Source organism: Rhyacophila brunnea, unplaced genomic scaffold, assembly GCF_057557595.1.
Source record: "Rhyacophila brunnea isolate RB1 unplaced genomic scaffold, BYU_Rbru_1.0 scaffold_7, whole genome shotgun sequence".
Lineage (NCBI taxonomy): Eukaryota > Metazoa > Arthropoda > Insecta > Trichoptera > Rhyacophilidae > Rhyacophila > Rhyacophila brunnea.
The window spans coordinates 16,619,110-16,642,281 of NW_028233339.1; the positions used below are offsets into that span (position 1 = coordinate 16,619,110).

Below are 23,172 nucleotides of genomic sequence, written 5' to 3' on the forward strand. Positions count from 1 at the left end.
CTTGTGTTACAAAATAAATACATCGATTTTATTATGTGTAAGTTAATATTATAAATTTAAAACTGAATACGTTTGCAAAACAAAAGCGTTTCTGCAAAATAGCTACACGTCGAAAGCCATTCAGAGTTCCAAGTGGCGCCCATACGCTTCATTTGCGGCGGGCACATGCCAACCGGGCCAATGTCGCTGCGTTTCCGCTGGCTGAGTATCCTATCGGCATCAGCCGTCATCCTCCTTCCTCCCCCGACGAAGGTCGCCCGCTTCGCGGATTGCGGCGGACCAGCGGTCTGCAACTACATCCTCACAGCAAACCCTTGTTTTTGTTAAAGTTTAGTATTGTGTACGGCACTAGTCCTTTGTCAAAATAGTTTGTGTTACAACATTGATTGATGTTTTATTATTAGGGGCGCGCTGGCCGTCTTCATGTCTGCTCTCGCCGCGATAAGTTCGAATTTAAATAGTGTCAAACGATGATTAATTGAAACGAATTTTGTGAAAAGTCAACGAAACTGACATTTGTACGCCAATTTTGTTTCATTGCTGGTAACCCGCTGTCACTTTTAATAATAACATTTCGATAAAGTTAAGCTAACTATACAGTATTGGCAAAATAGTTAGTTGCTATCGTTTACTAATATAGTTTTACAAAATAAAACAGAACAAAAGAGCTAGGCATATTTCCATCAATCTTATTTCTTTCGTATAAGCCAGTGAAGTGTGGAATGGGACTCCTAGATCTGATTTAACCCCTTCATATAAAATACGTAGTACTGGCGGTAAGGGATTGAAAAATTCCTGATGTTGTCGAGTTAACTGTGGAGGTTGAAATACGTTATCCATACGTGAAAAAAAAAACGAAAATGGTGTGTCCAATACTCTGTTAAAATAAATGATAGACTGCTTCGATAGAAAAATAAATATTCTTTCATATTTAAAATTGCAGAACGCATAACATAGTATCGAAATGATTGAATTGGGCGATTCCTATCACGTAGCATATATTATCATGTAGAATCGTCGAGATTCCTTGTAATGTTTTGCCCCTCTACAGTCTACGCAAAATTATCGTAAGTCGTAAGGAATAAACATTTTTTTTTTACAAATATACGTGTATATTGTAATTTTAAACTCGATTTAAATGCAATGTTTTTAAACCATTATGTATTAGTAGCTATAATCAACTGAGTAAGTCTACGGATTCGTAGAACGCCGTAAAGTTGTCGGCTTTGTTGCTTGTACCAACCAGCAAGCACGGTGTACACATAGAATGCTGAAAGTTGGCAGGAATTAACTCTTTATATTTAGGTAACTTACAAAACGTATCAACTACTCGTTGTCGATAACTATCATAATATAGTTAAATTATTTTTTAATAAATCAATAAATATCCCAAATTGCGAGAAACGTCCCTGAATGTGACTTCTATCCAGCATACCGAAAGCTTTCAAACAATAATATATTTCAAACATTCTTGTTCACTGTCTGCCGAGAAATGTAGTTCTGATTAGGCATATTATTTTGTGCTTTTAGTAACGTCGTGAAGTGGTGCTTCTGTTTTTGAAGTAATTATCATTATCGGCACGATTATTAAAATAAATATAGTATTTTAAGACGATAATGTTTACGCTCGCTTGTTGCAGGTTATCGGTGTTAACTCAAAAGCGTTCTAACATAAAACACTGTACGGAATTTCGAGCGATAGTATCTATAATAAAATTACTTTTATAGTATATATATATATATGCCTGCGTATTAAGGAAATTGGAAAATATTTATCATGCAGCTCTTTGATAACGCGTTGAAAATCACTGCGGTGTGGCGGTATTTGGCTTGCCCCAGCTAGGAAATGAAATCGACAACATGTCAATGAAGTGATTTGTATTGTTGTCAACTGGCGGCCGTCTCTTGCCAATGAATGTGCATTTGAACATATCGAAGCTCATTTCGAACTTGCCACGTATTTCATTGTCTGCAATGATTAGCGCTATTTCAATTATGTGGCTATTTTAGTAATACTGCGAACCAAGAATTTTCAATCACAGTAACAAATTATTTCAGAAGTTAAATCTTTTCAATCGTATACCTACTTACTATTTATTTATCGTTAAGATATCGGTGTTTTCGTTATACTTATTCTCTTTAGAAATGTTAGTCTTCGTCTAATCTCCTGTCGATTATGTTTGAAGCGAACATACTAGACGATGGTGAGCTTTTCGTATTCATTGTGTATACTTGCTTACATGCATATTGTATTAATTATTATTGTATAACTATTGTCGTTACTTTAATGGGGTAAATACACTGTATTAATAAAAACAAAACACTATAATATTATAATACTAATATCACGTATTTTAATAATACATAAATTAATATGTATATTCACCACCGAGGCGATGTTATATGAAATATGTATTATACAAGTATGCTTTGTTGTATTTTTATTAATACTACTGTTGTTATTAAATATTTGCGTGTTCTTGTGACTATATCCAAGAGAATTTTGTACACATTGTATGCTGTAGGAACTATTACATTATAACGAATTTATATAATATGTAATGCGTATCATCATAATATTATTATGAAACACCTCATTCTACAAAATTCCTACGATCATAATATGTATGCTTATTTCAACTACACATGATAATAAAACACAGATTATTCATGTTTACGTATTCACCGTTTCCTGAAATTTGACATTTATTAATACAAGTTGGTCTTATCTTAAGACATGGCATTCATACACAATATTTCTTAAGGGCATTTGGTAGCAAATGAATCTTGCAATAAATTTCAGTCTCTTTAAATTAACGGCCGCCTTGTATTTGCTACATAAAATAATTCGTGAAGTATTTATTGCTGATTCCTATGATAAAATATTATCTTTTTTCCTCTGCTGACTCATAACGTGTAGTATTCTGCGTATGGGATTTTTAAACAGCTTCAATATGTTTAAATCATTGTAAGCTAACTCATTAAATGTCTCATCTATGATATTATTATTCCACGTGAAAAGTGGCCAGGGATTTGGGAAATTTATGACGGCCATTAAGAGATTACATCTAAATTTTACGCGTTTAATGTTAACTAAAAGGTGTACGGCATGGACATTCTTTGGGAGCGCGCTTTGCGAATTGTCTCGTACCATTTGAGGGCTAAATTCCGCTTTGCATTTCAAGTAATACCTAAATTAATCGGTATGCGTCCCAATTCATTAATCATTAGGGCGTTATGTATGATAACAATGGTGTTGCTCTTTTTCATAAATTCCTACCTATTTTAGATTACACACCCCTTAGCCCTGTAGTACGTAAGCTTATTTAACTTGTAGTACCTATTCGATAATAACATATTTCATGCATTACTTCTTGTATCCATCAGATAAAGTAATATATATTTTGACATGTTATTCTATACCAGCGTTTCCCAAATGGGTCTTCAAAATTGGTGGTTCGGCGAGGGTCGCTGGTTTTTGTAAGATATGATTTTGACAAAGAGATCGATGAAAACAAACTGAAGATATTTTAATCACACGAAAACTGATATATACCTACGAAGCAGTTTAATAATTTAATGAAAGTCGACCGTTTACAGTCACGATAATTTAAAATGAGACTTTAAGTAAGATATGGATAATCAGTATCAGCAATCAGCAATGCTTTTGTATTGAGATATTCGGTGGAAGAATGACGTAAAGTCCTCGTTAGAATATCTGGATTTTTTTGGCATATTATCTAGTTCATATTTTAATTAAAAAATATATCTTATGCATACACAGTCATATGCACAACATTAAATGACCGTATTTATTAGTCCCAAGGAAAAACCGTAAACATTTGAATGCGAAATATAAAAATAAATATGCTCGCTGTCGTGTGTTGCAGTTTTAGATCTGAGATATGGAGAATATTAGATTCTTTTCCAACTGTTGCACAAAATATATAAGTTTAAATATTAAATTTTAAATGATTTAATTGGGAAACGCTGTTCAATACATTCTAACTTTATTATGTAAAAATTAGGTGTCGGTGGGTATTTTATAGCTATTCACTTCTCAATAGTGCTGGCAAGATTCCAGTTGTGTAATTTTCCTTTTGAGCGCATACCTTCATTCAACCCACTTTTCATTGTGAAATATATGTGTAGTTTTCGTAGAGCCATAAGCTAAAAGTAAACTGAACCTTTCGGTACCTACATAATATGTGCATTTTTTATCGGAACGATGCGGTTTTGTCGGCATAGAGAGTTCTCAGCATGATATATATTTTTTTATATTTCATATAGGTATATGTACCTAGTATCAAAAATAAAATCGATAGCCACATAAATCTTTGGTAGGTAGGCACTACACGTTTTCCCTAAGTAGAGAATGTAATCAAATAGTAACTTTTAATTTATCAGACCACACACGTCAAAGGCAAAGTCCGAGTAAACAATCCTCATTGAGTTGAATGCTGCTCCAGCCATTCCCATTTGGGTAACGAGCTCACTGTGCAAAATCTCGATAGTTTTACACCCCCAGGTACAAAACTATCGAGATTTCCGTTTTCTCAGTATTTAATTAATCATTAGATATTGAAAACTCAGCTATTGTCAGCAAAGCTTTTAAAAGACCATATTTCCTTCACCTGTCTTTGCCTTGAACAGGAATTTGTGGAGTGCTGAGCTCGAATTAATCTATTTTTGAGTTTTTCTTCTGTTATTCGTTTACCGGAAATCTTCTCTTGATTGTTAAGATGCAGATGTTCTCCTCAGTGATTTGGGAAAAGTATACTAACTTTATAATTGTGGCTTCGTTGTATTGTTACGATTCACAATCCGAATGTGTTTCCAGGCACCTACAATGGGGTGTTTAGTTCCGCATGGCAGACGGAAAATAATGCTGGTTCTTTTTCATATTTGAAAGATCAATACAGTTTCGTTTGAAAAATATAATTTACATTTTTCGGGCGCAACTTCACAGTTCGCCTTTTAGCCCTATTTAAATTCATGTATTCCCTCGTGTGCCTTTCCCGATTCGGTATGTAAGCGAAAAATTCTTCTGCCGCTGACGTGTATTTTTATTCGGATTTTCGCGTTTAAAATTTAAACGCTATTCGAATCTCGTTCTAATTAGAGTGGGCGGGTTTAACTTTTTTTCTCGGATTTACTCTCATAATGATAATAGTATCCCAGCCATATTGGAAAACTTTTTGAAACCCATTTCAAAATGTTTTTTTTTTCTTTTCTTGTGAAGTAACTTTATTTAATAGTAGCGAAGCCAATTATTGCCTAATCTTGTTAGGACATTTGGTTATATCTGAAAGAGATTTGTCAGACAACGTAGTCGTCTAATTTAGGTTACTAATTTAACTTGAAAAAAGATTGGTAGGTACTTGTCACTTGGAATTTAAGGCATTCAGCGCATTTCAACAAATTTGAATAAGTATATAGGCACATACATACTACAGAAATTTTTTTTGATCACGTGTCCCTAGCTATTTCATTTATACTAAAATTTTTACACGTCTTGTAACTTCCATCGGATTATTTAATTATTAAATATAATTATTATATATTATAATAATTTCCACTGTTAAAGGTAAAACTTTTAAAATTTACCCCTACCTTATTTCCGTGGTTAACTTTTTACGGGTTAATTAATCGGGTAATTTATAATTTTCTGTACATTAATTACGACATTTTTTGCAAGAAATAAGTAACAGTTTAACGAAAATTTTACGTTTAAAATTCTTGATTACTTTTTTCCCGGCGCTTGCTTAGTTTTGTTTTACGGTAAACGTTTTCGAAACAAGTAGGTAGCCGTGCGTTGTACATTGTACAGGATTTGGTTATGTAATATAGTATGAAAAGTATCCTCTTTTTAAGAGAGCCTCCAGCAGCGTTTCGTCCCGCGGGATTATCCGATTCGCATTATTTTTAGATATTGAAACAACATCTTAAGCCTATAAAAAGGCTTCGACTGGAATATACGTTTATTCAATATTGAGCGGCCCCTTTTCGATTAAACATCGTAATTATTTTCACGACCCGCTTTATCCAATATTCATTCACCGCAGTTTATGGAATATTTATCTTAATTCAATAGCGGTTTTGTCACAGCCCCTTGAAATATACTTACTCATATCGGTATTGGCTTACCGCTATAATTAATTGCCTATTAACATTTTCCTATACATTTAATAATTTGACACTAATAATAATAACACAATATACAATATCATTATAATAATATGTCTGTTTGCTTTATTTTTCCTCCTCAAACACGGTGTGTTCCATTGACCATTACTATTATTTAGGTATGCTAACTTCACGCCGATCTCTAATATTTGATCATCAAGCCGTCGTTTTTGCTGGTCGTATTTCTAATACGTACACTCGAGTCTTCTTAATATTAAATTAATTACATTAACAAGGTTAAACGTAATAGTATTATTAAATGTTATTATTTTACAATTACCTACCTAATATCTATAGTATTGTGTGTTCAAAGATTTCCCACGCAATATGTATCTAACACAGTGTAATCAATCGTTGTTATTGTATTATAATAAAGGAACTTAAATTTTTATTTTCTTACATATGTAGGGGTCGTCGATGTGAGGGCCAATGGAGTTGTGGCGAGGAGAGATGAGAAGTCGTTGTCGTGATTATGAAGGGTGTGAATTTATTTAAATTGCATAAGTACAGGTGTACAATTGTTACAATAATGTGAATCACAGCACAGAGCGATGTGCTTCGGTCGAAAACTTACAATCGAAATATTCTCTTTTTATCAATCCTGACGTCTGATTATTATTTTATCAACTTATAATTATGTAATAATTAGTCTATTAACTAACTAAGTGAGAACAGATATACAAAGATTATTGTCGCGGTCATTGATCTACAAAGTTAGCTATGACTTGATACCTACATGGAAATGCCTATTAATTCAATTTATAATATGTAATATCGCCATGCATATGTGGTTTGAATATAAGATATGGGCACTGAGTCGAAACACGGCTTTAGCTATAATTACCTACCATGTGTACCTATACAATTTAGATTGGTAAGTATGTGAATTTATGGACATATAAAATATCTGACAAATTCAAGGCAATGCTAAGCAGAATGCTAAGTACAAGAACAATAAAAGAATTTTCGTTGCGTGGCGATAGAGTCGGCTTGGTTTATCTACTAGTGATTTTCGGGACACTTGCGTGGGATCTATTTATTCCCCAAATTGACACAATATCATTATAATATAATTATTATAGATCTGATAGAACTGCCCCTCCATTTCTAATCAGTGTATATGGAAATTAGTATACCAGAGAACACTTCTCTTAAACATCTTTGGATATAATGCATTGACCTTTTAATAATATGACATATAAATATAATTTTATTCCATTATTATTATTATTTAATTATTTATACCTCATAATAAAATCATTTAATTTTCTTAATATTAACGCAACGCCTAGATGTATTTATAAGTATCTACCATAATATTATTCTTTTTAATAAAGAACGCGTCACATTTAAAATATTGAATTAAAACATTTTGGTATGTATTTTTTCCGACTCGTATGAAAATTAATGCAAATGTATAAATGCTATCCCATATTTTGGCGTACCCGATTATAATATTTCATTATGCTACAGTTCTCTTAATGTGTCGCTTTAATTGTGTTTTTTTTTGGAATATATTATTTTTATGCTTCTTTTATTCCGCGTCGAGTTTTTAAAATTCGCGGTGCGATTATTTTAATAATGGTGTCCGCGGTTGTAATGTTGTAACTAACTATATGCGGTAATTTTGTACCTTGGCAGCGAAACTGTCCACAGCACTTAGTTGATAACTTAGAGGAGACCGCATTTGGATTCGGATGAACACCGATGAGTTGCTCACCTCTTTCTCGTCTTATCTCTTTCTTTTGGGTCGAAATTAATCTAAGACCAGGGTGACTTATGAAATACAATCGCCACACGGCTTCTAAAATCGAGAACCTCAACCCGGTTGCCCTCCAAAACAGATTTTTCCGCCAAGAATCCATATGGATTTGTTTTTTGTTTTATTTTTTTTCCGTCCGAGTCAGCTCTACCGACAAAAATAAAATCATCCTGAATCCAGATCGATTCTTTTTTTTGCCTTTCTTTCCATATTTTTTTCCGTTCTGACGGCGTTCCCTCAAAAAATGGCAATTGATAGCCTTTTAGCTTTTCTTTCCAAACATTTACTCTACGTTTACTTTACCATCCCCAAATATGTTATAACATCATTATTTATTTCTAATATTACAGTAAGTATTTATGTCGTAGTGTCGTTCTCGTCTATGTTAAATCCGAGCACCATGACTCAGTTTTGTTTTAATATATTTTTGACATACGTACTCTTTTCTCTCAGCAATAAGCAAAAGCTCACCTTTGAGGGCAAACAAATTACACGGCGGCTGTGTTTTTAAACTCCCGGAATGTAAAAATTAATAACTTGCCTTGGTACTATAAAAATATATTTTCATGAAAATTAATTAAAAACCTAATTTAGCCCACGCCTGTCCTACACCGATAACACATTTTTATGCCTCTGCTCGTATAGTACGTACATATTGTACAACTGATACATAATATATTCATTTAGTAGATAGGTACCTACAAAATCTTCAAACAGTATATTATTATTTGTAATAATTATTATTACCTAATTACAACCCCAAACCACCAGTTTAAAGTAGCTATATGTGTATTATTTGCTTTTATGATCATAGTAGAAGCCTTTTGAGGGGATCCGGCGTTGGTTTTTTTTCCTGCGGGCTTTAGGGCGGCCCTATCCATTGGTCCTTGGGTACCACTGTATGCCTGCATTAATCAAAAGGTTGTTCATCGCCGAGCAACGTGCCTGACCAGCGCCATCTTTAGATCAATAAAGCTTGAGCATATCTTTTTGCACAAGCAACGAGTGGTCCACTGTTCAGCTGTCAAAATCAGATCCCAGATTGTTTGACATATTGATTCGCCTTTTTTCGTTTCAAATTGAATTAAGTACAAAAAATTCTCAAATGAAAAAGTGTTATTTATAAATAATGTACATTCCTGTTATTCATCAGCTAAGTCAGACTAGTCCTTCACACAAAAACCGGTGATAATGTCGATTTCCAAAAAATATGTAGCATTGATCTGGGCATTATATTTGTAGAAAGTGTGTTAATGCTAGTGTATTATTTATCATGTAAGTCATCTATCCAAATCAAACCATTCCCTGTGTGAACACGGCAGACGCGTCAGTATGAGCACTCTATAGAACAATGACAGGTCATCCATAAACAACAACGGGAGGGGCGGAAAAAGTAAGACCAGTCGTTATGAATGTATCGGCTTTCAACTTGAGTCGGCAATGGCCTGACCCATTACCTAACTCTATACCACACATGTCCAACGCGTATTTCGCTGGATGGATTTTGGTCGATATGATTTCATTGAAATTTTAAAGAGGAAGCATTAACCGTTCATATTGTTACTAACCTCATTCTACCGGCCAGAAAGTGGCGACACTTTTTAGCTTTATGGTCGGCAGAAGGACAGCGCCAGTATGGATGGGGAATGATTTTGAATTTCCGGCGCTGGTGAATAAAACATGTGAGCAATTAAAGAAATGAAAGACGAATATTTAAATTCAACAAGTATATATTATATAAAAAAAACTATATGCAACAAATTACAAAAGAGCGAAACGCGAACGAAACTGAATGAACCGAGAAGGTAACGAAATTGTTAAATATTAAAATTATTCTACGAACAGATATTTAACAAAAGTACTGAGCGCGATTTCGGTGGACCAGCACTAAATATAAAAAAGATGATACAACGTGTTCCCTCCAGCTACCGAAGGCCGGGGCATCCAGCTCAGGGAACCTCCATTTCGTTTGGCAGTCAGGACCAAAAGAAAGTTCTTCTCCCAAAACTAAAGTACGTACTATACGTAGTACTGTATGCATTTCAGGGTTAAGAATGACAATATGTGGTAGTGTGGTAGCTCATTGCCAGTTTTGATACTGGATAAGTAAATCACAGCCTACTTGAAGTTGGACATACCTTATCTAGTCTGTCTTCTTAACCATTATCTTATGTGGTTTTTGCCAACAGTAATTTTATAAGTTTGGTATTCTTAGTTTAATTATTACAGATACATCCTGATTTAAATTAATGGTCATTAGTTTGGTAAACTATGATAAGGGAACCCAAACCAAAGGCAAGCTTCCTCCTATTTACTTCCTGTAAAACAGGATAGAAATGATGAAACTGATAATTATTAATTTGCGGTTCCTTATTATATATATTCCAAATTTGAATTTAGCATACATAACCAAAACACTGAAAGGCATAATTTAAACTTTACATTAAATTTATTTAGCTATATGAAAACGCTATTAGCATATTACGTATTTAGCGTAGGTACGAGAAAGGTCTCTAGTTATTTGTTTCCCAGTATCACAATAAATTGTTTCCAGCCCTTTTTGGCTTTACCAGTATATTTTGTATTTTGCTAAGGTTTACGAAAATAATATTTTCCAAGCTTATTTATATCATCCCTCTCAACTGCATCATAGTGTATTGTTTCATCTGAAGATATGGCATAATATTAGGTGCCACAGTGGCAGTCGAATGTACACCACTTATAATTTAATCTAACTATTATAATAATCTCGTCTAGATAATTTTGATGGTGGTAACGAAGTCGACGTAGCTAGCTATTGAGTAAAAATCTAATTTTAACATAACTCATGTTCTACCACACCATACAATATTGACAATAATTCTAACATCCCATAAATTCACACGTAAATTTCGGTAGGTACTCACACTAAGCCCGGTCGTACATGCAAATTCGTCTCGACTACAACACGTCTAATTTGTCGATATGATTTTGTTGTCATTTCTTCAATAACGCATGTCACTTAATGTCCTGCCGCATATAGCGTGCGTCGGTGCGATATTTTTGGTTAAAAAAACTGCGTGTCGCATTTAACAAATTACTCGACATGGCCGCAGGTAGAATATCACAATGTTGGATCGATGAACGTGCTGCTTTATGTCGACCAGACATGTAACGCCACTATCCCGGCATGGTCTCGCCTATGCGTGCGGAAGAGAATTGCAACATTGCTCATGGTATTGATTTGTGACCATGTCCCAGTCGAGATAATTTTGTATGTGCGACCGAGCTAAGTGCGGGGGCTTTGGATTTTAAGTGTTTTATGGCCTGGCCATCATTAAGTATTAAACAAATTCAGCCTCAAGATTTTGGTCTATGGCTGTGACTGGCTTTGCATGTCTATCTTATTAATGTGATCTGTGTACGTCACTATCTTTTCAGTAGACTGTTTTATGTTCCATTTTATAATGAACCCACCTGTGTCAGCCAGGTAGGAATTTCTCTCAAGATTTTACAAAACGCTTGAAAGGTTCGACCAACCATACAATGTTAGGAATCATTTTTATAGAAGAACGTTTTCTGGAACGGTTTTTGTGTAGACAATAAAATTATAGTATTGTCAAAGTGATAAACTCATTTTATAATAATTATTTAACTTGAAATCGCCTACAATATAATCATAACATACGCGCGAGGTTTACATATAACTATGATATTACTAATTATTGGACTTGGTTTTTTTTTCAATTACCTAATTCTGTTTTAACTATATACAACCTTTATGGTTTGGGAAATATATAGCGGAATTTACCGAAATGTAACCATGAATCATTATTAATCTTTAATGTAAGTAGGTACATAATATGTAAATAAGTTTTTAATTTAGAATTATTATTTCTTATGAGCATCTAAATTCTAAAGATTTACAGATAATAATGTAACGTTGGACCGATGGAATCCTTGTGTTAATACCTAATAATCATTAGAATTCATACAATTTCACTTAAATAAGAAAGGTTATAATGAGTATGTTTTTGTAAATGCACGCCACTGTCGGCTTGGGAGGGTTAAGCTCGGGAAACTCAGCGTAATAGCGCAACGCTGCCAGCTTCATGCGAGGATTTATTTTCTTTTTTTTCCTCCGCAAAAGTTATAATATTCTGCGGGCTTCTCTTTCAAAAAAGTACGCCAAATGTTTTCCGGGAGAAAAAAAAGTCTTGGAGTTTTCAATGCAAGGCTATATCGGAAAAGTTAGCCAGCGAAAATGGCATTCGGTGACTTGGCACTTTTTAGTTACACCCAACGCGATGCTAAAATGCTCTAATTTTTAACCATTTTCCGCAGTTTTCCAATTTAAACGAAGAGTATTGTTTGTTTTTTCTTACTGCATACCTACTCGTTTGCAACTAGGGATGTCGAAAATATATCAATACTGCTTCAATACCGGTGTCTATATATATATTTTTCAATTTCGAATATATTTTAGTAGACCTAAACCTTACATGAATCGTGCAATAATTCATTCGATACAATACCTAACGATACTAAGTATCACATTTGTTTCTTTCGATATGACTTAGGTGATGTTTAAAAAAATCTTCTATATAGATGTCGCCTTAATGTACGAAATTGAAGCAAAAGAGACCTCTGGTCTCCTGATTAAGTTAGATACAAGTGACTTCGCATTGCTAGTTCATTTGAAGAGATACTTTCATTATGACCTATTGTAATACACAATAAATATCGAGGGTGTACTGACAGAAAGCATTAACTCATTAAAACAAGTTCTGAGATAATCGCAAAAAGGACTTTAATTTTTTTTCAAAGCGTTCTCCCACGTAGATTTTTTATGATTTAAAAAATTTTTTCTACAATATCAAGACTAACCTTTATGGTAAACACAATATACGACATGTTATAAGTCCTGTATTTTGTATACGCAGAACGCATTAGGTCATTATCATGCTTTCTATCAGAATAAGAAAATAACAATATGATTAATAATGTTTCTATGTTCTCACCATTATATCATATGCCTTTGTGCGTTTTACCAGGACGTAGAGCGTAACATTGTATACATTTTGGCATAAAACAGAAAAATAGCAAAAACTGAAATAATGCGTTCTGTCAGTATACCCTCGATATTTCAGATGCAACCCATTTAGTTAATCACATAAGTACAGGATTATAATATGAGTAGATATTGCCTAAATGAGTCTTGAATACTTAATTAAATGCATAGTGTTGGATAGTGTTTAATTAAATTCAAATTCAATTTGATATTTCCTCTATCCAGAGCAGATATTTGTACATAAAATTAAGCTACATACATGTGGAAAAAAATTCACTATCAGTGTTATGTTGGCAGCCAAAACCAATACATTTACCATTATTTTTAATACGAATAATCACAAAATAATGAGAAATACATACGTAAGTTATATAAACAAATCAACAGATTTCAAATCAGAAGGCGAGCCACCATTTTGTTTTCGGGCTACCAATAGATAAAGTCTAATAAACTTGTTATCAACACAAGCACGCGTACAATCGTTCGATTCGAAAACCATATTGCCTTAAAAAAATTCTAATACGGAATGCATATACGAAAACTCCATATTATAATATGGAGTCAAAATCCGTTGCTAAGTTAGGTGACTACTTCTATAATTGAATAATTAATCCCGAAATTGTTCCCTGTGCTGGTCAAGCAAGTAGATTTTTTTTGTTGTTATTCAATGTTCCAACGTTTAATTGAAATCTCATCTGTTAGCTTCCTGGCTATTATTGAAAGGGGCGGAAGGGGGAGAGACAGGTTTCTCAAGCTACTTATTCTTCAGTATGTAGGGAAATGCGTCAAATCGGAAAAAAGTCTACTTTTCAAACCCTTGTTTAATCATAACTTGTGTTTCATATGTTTTGAGCATGTGCCGCACCACCATTGTCGAGATTAATTGGACGGAATTCGCGCAAGAATTTGACATTTTCGAAGATTGAGTATGTCTAAAAGCGTCTAAATATTGCCGCCATCCATCAATGTATCGTAAAGTTATACCATACCGGTCGCGCACAACAAACGAGCACTCTCCCAAAATAATATTCTGGGATAAAAACACTATGGTTTATTAAAAAATGAAGAGCCGCGGCAGCTAGGATATTTCAAATATACGGTATTCAATAATACTACCGGACAAGGCCAATACGTTTGTCGTCTGAGGGAAAATTTATGAGTCTACCCCTACTCAGAACAACATGTCAATTTGATCGCACTAGCAATTTTACAAAATACTGTACAACATTTTTGACGATTTTATGAGCATTCAATCATAGATTGGACTTGGCCAGTTATTGCCAACTAATTTTAGTCATTGGACCCTTTTGTATTTTGTTCAACGGCGGAACCTGTTAATTATTTTAGCGAACAAAAAAATGAGATCCAAAATTACAACACATGGCACGGTGAAAACGATATTATCTATCTCTAATCCACATTAAACATGTTTACGTTTTCACTTGAGTGATGAGTATTTCATTTACTTTATTTAATTTTGTTAATTTTGGATAACCACGAAATGTCTGTTAATTAAAGTACCTACTTAACTCTTTCCGCAATTAAAAGATTCTAATGAGGATTTCTGAATGCAAAAGTTCAGCCGAGTGGTGACTGGTGAATACCCTATTTTACTACGTTTTTATTAGCTCGTATTCTTGTTTGTCCAGTACAAATTTTTTCTTGTTTGTCCAAGATTTGTATTGGACGGTTGGCGATTTTCCTTCCCGACTAGCTAGACATTTGAAACTTTTAGAATATATCAGAACACGATGCCAATGCAGTCTTTTAATACTTTTAGCCATCTTTAAGTAGAATTGAATTCATTTTCAGTTAATTCTGTTTTGTATGGAAAGTTATTTCGGAAAAAAATCGTAAAAAGTAAAATACTATTATTGGTTAATATATACGTGCGTTACTATGGAAATCAATATGAAAGGTCAAAATGACATTTCAGTATTCTTTAATATTTATGCAGTATTTCTATCAAGTACAAAAAAAAGTATTTATTAATACATAGAATTGTCAAGTTTATATGATTCAACAGAAAATTTAAAAACGTGGTATATGAAAAGTTTTTTTTATCTTGTATTTTTTACACGTAATTTTTAAATTACCGTAACTGTAATGTTAGACATTAAATAAAATTAAAGTGTGATTTAAATGTGTTTAGCTAGTCTTATTCAATCCATTTATCAATATTTATTTTATCTCCGGACTAACCAATTCCTAATAATTCAATGGTAAATTTTCTTGACGCCCCAAGGAACCTAAGAAAAGGGACTACAAGAAAACTGATTTAATTTTTTTTTTAAAATTTAATTTAACTATTTAAATCAGCTACAAATCATTTCGCATTGCGAAAGCACTGATGTTATAATACAAATATAGCTATGACTAAACGACAGATCGCGTCAATTCGATAGGTAACTAAATTCACCGACCTATCACTAGTTAAAATATTTAGATGAACAGATAAGAACTGCGTAGGTAGGTATGCCAAACATAAATAAATATGCACTCATCAAAATAGCTGCCGAATATATGGGGTAACGTTGCGGATAACCGCACTAATAAAATTACAGAATCGCTATCAACAACTTCCGCCCTCAGCATATCCATATCCATAAAAATCCCTCCTGTCATTAGTAAAACTGTGCCAAACTTTATTCACTTGGAGAATTTATGGAAAATGGTGTAGGTATCCATGGCCTTTTTCCGATCGGATATTGACGAAGCATTAATGATAATGTAGTTTTTTAGTGAATATTCGAAAAGTCGAACCTAGCGAATGACGTGTTCAAATACAGGTTTTCACATAAATGATAACAAATTGTTAGTTTTGATTCCACGAGATAAATGTAACTAACACCATTTTTATTATGTAAATACTAATACAATATTATTCTGGTGGTTTTGCCAATAAAACAAAATGGATATTCATCATATATGATTCGAAGGAAGTGTATTTCATGCTCTGTGCCAATCCCTAATATCATGCCATTCATCAACATATATAATAAATTAAGCTTAGTAGGCGGAAAATATTCCTTCTAGTAAGAATTTATTACATTATCAATAAGATTAATTTTAATTTTCCTTACCCCACTGCGGCAAATATCATTAAGATATTCCTTCCAAAAAATTCACGTATTTATTACTTTTACACATTGGTAAATACTTGATCCATTTAAAAACTTTGCCATTGAAAAAAAAATCATAAAGAAAGTGGTTATAATGAGGCCGCCATTTCTCATCGATTTGAAGGAACTTTATAAATAAAGAAAATTATTAATTTATATTTTATTTTCTCTTTTCCACATCTAGATGTGGGAAGGTGCATCCAAGGGATTAGAAATTGTAAAAAAACGGGTTAATAAAAATACCACTCAACCGTTTATGTACAAAAATGTACCTATATATTTTTTACGATATCTATTATTATGATTTAATTTTTGTATGATACCACAAACATGTATTTTTTTCATTCAAATAATTATCATCATGTGGTGCCATGAGAATGCTGACTGAAGTGAGATAGGAGTTATTACACTGCGTGTATCGAAAAGTTTTATTCATTTGGGTTGCAAGCAAATATAAAAATACTAACCATTCTCCTTCATAATGATTACCAATTTTGAACCAGCGGTCATTCGGACAATAATAATTGACATCCTCTTTACTTATGTAGCGTCGTCGAGGCCAGCAGTTTGCGACTCAAAGCTAATGCTTTGTTTTTAAAGAATATTTTACTATATACCTACACCAAAATATTATATACTTACCGGGTACCAGCTATTGTTTATATGCTATATTTCCCTGCAATTCAGAAAGAGTATTAAATTTTCTTACAAATTTAACTCCGCCAAAACTGTCGCATGCGGCGCAATCTCGTTTGGTTTTGACCATAAAATGACATGCAAAAAATATACTCACACAACGATCCACATTTTTTATTTAGTATTATTGTTCGGCCCTACGGGATTTTAAATGACCAAAGCTGCTCTCTACAACAAAAAGGTTGGATGCCACCGCTTCATATTTTGTTTTGATAGATAATCTAAAATCACGTGTGATTTTTCGAAAATTGCGTTTACCGAATGACTACCCCACACCTTTGAGCATTTTCTGTATCTGTTGGTGCCTGTATGTTATGTGGGTAATCTACGCGTACCTACATATATTTATTAAATTTAGTTATATAGACAAAACTTGTATATATTGTAACTCGTGACTACTGACTATACCCTACGTAGGTACATCAAATAAATTGATCAGTCATCTTGGAAATAAAAAGAAAAGTCAAACGTATCGCTTCTTTATTTTTCCATGTGTGTTTTTTGATTGAATCTAATAGATCGTTTTCCATCTGTCTGCGTTAACATATTGCGAGCGACGTATTATCAATCACTATAAAATGAAAAGAAAAAATAGTCAGAAAAACGACTAAACACATTATATTAATATTAAGAATTTTAGGTTAGGTATATGACAGATCGATACAGTGTTATATTCAATATGTTGCTAATTAATTTTATTAGTAACCAGCTATAACTGAACCTTCTATTTACATTTTTTGTTACCACATTTGTTCTCTTTAAGCATACAATTTTTTGCGGTAGACCTTTAATATTTATTATATTATTCAATATACAGTTTCACAGATTTGCGCCAGTAACTTGACAGCTCGATTAACGTCAGCCTATTAGTATTAAGTACCTACGTACTTAATATCCATCTTTGTATTGTCAAATTCCTTCTGGAAAAATCATTTTATTGTCGTATGCGTAAGATTGTTGTAGTAGGTATACATTTTTTTTTGGTTCTTCGTAATTAATCTTTATTGAGTAATCTCTCTCGATAAGTAAATAAATAAGTCTATACCTAATATATTCATAATTAACATATTATCAGTTAATTGACACTTGATTTTCTCGTAGTAATTCCCAAACTGGGTTCCGGCCATCGCGAGTAGTGTCTAGGGCTCTACGAGAATTCGCGGATTTTTTTTGAAAGAATTAATCCGTGGAAAGGGTACAACTAAAATCCTTTGTTTAATAAAATAGGGTAAAAAAGGGTTTCATATGATCCATTTCTAAAAAAAATACTAGTATTTTGTGACATAAGACAAAGGAATAAAACTTGAGGCAGATGTCGGTAATGAACATCGCCACACATAATAATATGTTCTCCATTAATTTAGGAAAATATGGAAATATTTTAGGAATTGTATTCAAAGCGTATGCAATCATATTACTGAATTACTTTCGGTGATATCCCGTGCGAGTAGAGTTGGGTATTTCCAGAGAAAATCTCAATCTCGAGATTCGGGATTTTCAGAAAAGAATTCTCGAGAAAGAAAAAAAAAAAAACCTGTAACAATCATAAAATCAGTGTAAAACAGACAAATTCGAAAAAAATATGTTTTTTTTTTATTTATATACTTAAGAAGACAAACAAAGTTGACGTAGGAAAAATATGTGATTCAAAACATTACTTATTAAAATAGAATTTCAAAAAACACAGACTGTACAGACACAGCAGCGATTGCGTCTGACAATCGCGTACGCTTTTGGGACACAAAATTCCCTGATGTTGCAAAAATTGCGTTCCTTTTGAGTCGACGTTGGCTTAATTGTATTAAATGCCCCGATCAGTCTTTGAAAGTTTTGTGTAAAATCGTTTTTTTTTCAATTAATATTTGATAATGAAGAAATCCCGAATCCCAAGAAAAAATTCTCGAGATCCGGGATTTCCCGAAATGTTAAAAATTTCAATTCTCGAGATTCGGGATGGAAAATCTCGAAAATTTCTCGAGAATTCCCGAAACCCAACTCTACGTGCGAGTAAGAGGCGGATAATTAAAGAATACATGTGATTAACACTTTTAACGTAAATTCCAACTAATATTGCCATGAAGATAATAAAACCTAGTAGGTAATGAATTCTGATTCAATTATTTGAGATTAAAAATAGTAAGAGGTAAAATGTTGTGTCTGACTCTCTACCCCTCTTGACATTAATACTATGAGATGTGCTAGTTCGGGGTTCAACGAGATTAAAAAAATGCTTCAAGTATTCCGCTAAATAAAAAAAAGTTTGGGAATCACCGGACTATATATTTTCTAATTTCAAGGGAAACTATTAAATTATGAATTGGTTTCTAATGAAATTATTGATCTTCTCATCTGTCAATAATGTATACAATATTATTTAACAGTGTTCAATGATTTACTATTGTGCACAAAAAAATATTTTCTGTTTATCGTTGGCATTCTCATTCAAAAACAGTTGCTAGGTAGTTATCTAAAAAATGTTCGTTCCCAGAATAGTTTTCAGGGAAATTTACAATATTTCAATACGAGTAAAATCCGCGTATTTTATTATCATGTTACAATACCCTACCAATGAAATTTTGTAAAATTCAATATTCGAAATACTTTTTTTAAAAAATGTTTTTGATCGAATGAATAGAATTTTCCCCTCGATTTTTCGTTTCCTGGAGCATTATAATACTGAAATACGTGCTCGAATATAATAATTCATGTTTTTACTGCCTAACCTTGTTCGATAGCTAGGCACTCATCGGAATTCCTTTAATAAGAAAATGTAACTTTCTTTCTTGGATACTATATATAGGTAGGTGCCCACACTATCAGTGAACAAGCGAGTGGAATTTATAAAGATTTATTATGTGATACTGAAATTCGATATTACACAAAAGGTTCCATCACTGAGGTATCTGATTTAGAAATTATTATTGCCATAAGTACCCACGTTTTTACACACGATTTAAAGAAACTGTCATAATATCATAATGGAACGGTCGAATATGTACCTACTTACAACATTGAAGAAGTTAATAACATCACCTTTGATGGAAAGTAATAGCTTTTCTGATTTTTGTCTGTGAAAAATTGATTAGGTACTAACGTTACGAGGTTTCTCGCTTTAGAAAATAAAGTTATATACCTAGATTATTGATTGATACCCAGACTATTTCAAGATTGTGTTGGTTATAATATCTTTTTATTCGATGACATTTTCAAGACAGTACCTATCTAACTAGGTTATATACTTACCTAATGTATAATTTCATTCGTTTTTAATCATCATTTAATTACATTATCGTTTCATTATTTTGTAAAAATGGCTAATCAAAATTAAACCATTTGTTTCATTTTGAATATATCTCTTTAAAATGCTTTTTTATTATAATAAAGTTTTTTTTTACTTTTGTGATATTTGTGATTTAGGCGTAATATGTATGGTCATACACTAATCTGTATCCGTATTGATGGGTGACTGGACGATGTAAAAAATAAACAAATCTATTCAATAATGTTTTTTCCCTATCAGATATCAATTGCGAGGATAAAATTGATGTTTAACAGTATAAGTGCAAAATTGATAAGTTCCACATAATTTTCCATTAAAGTTTCTTTTTTTAGTTTAAAGGGAAAAATAAAGCGTTCATGCATTTGTAATGATGAATAAGTATTAGTTTTTCACTTATTATTAATCGACCAAAAGCCACAGATATATTAGCCGCATTATATGGATATATTAAAAAAGGTTTGTTTACAAGTTTTTCTTTTTAAAAGGTCGTATTTCAGTGGTATCTTGTGATTAATCTATGAATTAATTTCGCCCAGTGGAAAGTAGAAGGACGGCCAACATAAACACACAGACCAAAAGTAAAGTTTGACCGGGTTCACCGGAAGGTTACGAAAGGTTTCCAGGAAAATTCTTTTTACTTTGCTTCTTTGTCGCCGTATTAAAAGTTGTTATTTTGAATTTGTTTGCAGAGCCGAAAAAGGACAAGGGCGAGGGGACGGGCGCGGGCGGCGAGCATGGCGGGAGCGGTGCCGGAAGCGGGGAGGGCAGGGGCGAGCAGTCGATGGGCCCGCAGAGGGCAGACCGCCCTGCCACTCTTCAGGCGGGAAAGCTCTCCCGCAGGCTCATGTGCTACCACCCAGATCGTAAGTTAATCATTTAACCACCTATCATATCACTAATATGACTTTAAAAGTAACTGTTACCACCATTTACAAATAATATCAAGCCTAATGAGTGCTCAAAAGATGGGTATAGAGTGCATGGAATATGCCACAATTTTTGACTTCAAGACTTTGTTAGTAGTTAGTAGATAAACATACTAAAAGTCCCCTCCGAGCTAAAGGCGGGAGGGGGTCGAAAAGTCCCATTTTTTGGTTTTTTCGCTTATATCTCGGAAACAGTGCATGTAGAAAAAAATGTTTCAAATAGAAATGAAAGCTAATTAAATTTATTATAAAATTGTTTCTATACATATTTGTCGAATTCCCAACGGTTTCCGAGATATACGTTATTGAAAAATCGATAATTTTCGACTGTCCTCTTCTGCCCACTGCCCATTTGCTCGTTGTCTGTCAATTATCGTTGATTAAGGGATGTAAACTAACGCATTATATTTAATATGTATATTCCGCTATACGATGTCGTTCTTCTCTGATCCCTTTCGGCCAGGCAAGTTTAACGTATTTTGTTAATTATTGCTATATAAGTGTGAGGCCTCAGTGCCAGTGTTCGACGCAGCGTTGAGCGTTCTGCGCAACTCAAACGTATAACCGTATAAATGTATAACCAAAAAAAGACATTGTCTACGAACATTTTCACACACGGTTATACATTTGAGTCGCGCAAAACGCTCAACGCTGCGCCGAACGCTGCCACTCAGGACGTACACTTACCGTGTCAATTCATTTCGTCATATTTCCCGGGCAAGGAAGTAAATTCCTCTGCTTTATAATAAAATCATCATATTTTTATGTATCTGGTTATCAAATCCTTATATAAATATAAATTATTCGCGAACCAAGTAGATATTTTATTAGAATCATTCAATCTTAAGTTTAAATACTCTTGGCTCTATTCCTGTTATAACCGAAGCAGAGGAGATGGTTACAGCACAATATTTTTTGTAAAAACTACATAGTTATACGTTTAAAGCAATGACATTAAAAGTGATTGATTCGTTGAAGAAAACTCGAATCGCAGTTCTCAGGTTGATTTTTTCAACGCATGATCCGTCCATAATATTATAAGCCATCATCAGCCGTGAGTAAGAACGATTTCATTAGCCATAAATACGAAACGTCTGCAAATAAATACCCTTTCAACGTCTAAATAAATCATCACGGGGTTGTATTACTTGCGAAACGGCTAAGATCTCGCCCAGAAGACTTTTACGGTCGAGTAGTAATATAATGGTTCTTCCATAAAGCTCTGCACGCGTTGCACGTGTCAAAAGTAAAGTGTTACGACTTGATTTTATGAATGGGAAGCAAGATGCATTTATTACTCCAATCTTATGATCTATGCCTCGTTCATTAGCGTCGTTAATAAATTTATTACGGTGATGTATGTATGGCACCTGATTCTACTTAAATATTGCATTGGAAAAGTTGTTCTTCGTGTGTACAAGAAAAGGAAAACTACTTTTCGTTTGATTTACCTACATCTTCACTCATTTTGTAAATCAATTTTTAATAGTGTTATAATAATGTTCCATTTTTATATGCTTAATATTAAAATCAAAATTTAAAATTTCCATTGTTGTATTGTATTTTTACTACCATATAGCAGTAGCGGTAGCGGTGGAGGTAGGCTATTAAGATCCGCTATAAATAGTGCATATTAAACTTTGTTAGTCATACGTATTTGTTTTTATTGAACTAAGACTACAATTATTTACAGACAGTTTTTAGAAATCAACTAAATCCTGCCTAACCAAACCATAATAATTTTGGCATATTTTGGGTGATACGACAAAATTGTGCACACTTTTTCACTCATACTTATTTGTTTTCGTCGGATTAGGAATAGGTACATATTATTACACATGTTGTTTCATTTTTAGTAAAATGATATTGACGCGCGTGTTTGAACATGTACCGTTTAAAAAAAAAATAAAAATAAATTCGGTTCATGTTCAAACACGCGCGTTAACATAATTTTACTTCCTATTTTAATTATAGTTTGTCAATTTATGGCTACGGCCGTATGTTGTAGCTTAACCACTGGGGAATGACAAAAGAATTGGCGTTTTTCAAAAAAACACTACCTTATTCTTAGGTCAATAATTATTATAAAACAATCATTATTCATAAGATGTCTATCACACTTGAATGGTCAAAGACATAGCTTATAATAA

General features: G+C 33.2%; 1 protein-coding gene across 6 annotated transcripts in view; it reads left to right on the top strand.

Annotated features, from left to right (window-relative positions):
- The window catches only part of LOC147064540 (phosphatase and actin regulator 2), a 588,368-nt gene that overhangs the window by 540,698 nt on the left and 24,498 nt on the right, over nucleotides 1-23,172 (top strand). For all 6 annotated transcript variants that reach the window (XM_085958439.1, XM_085958436.1, XM_085958433.1 and 3 more), the window contains one exon: nucleotides 20,786-20,959. In XM_085958439.1, coding sequence (XP_085814565.1) covers nucleotides 20,786-20,959 — 174 coding nt within the window. The remainder of the gene's footprint in view (nucleotides 1-20,785; nucleotides 20,960-23,172) is intronic.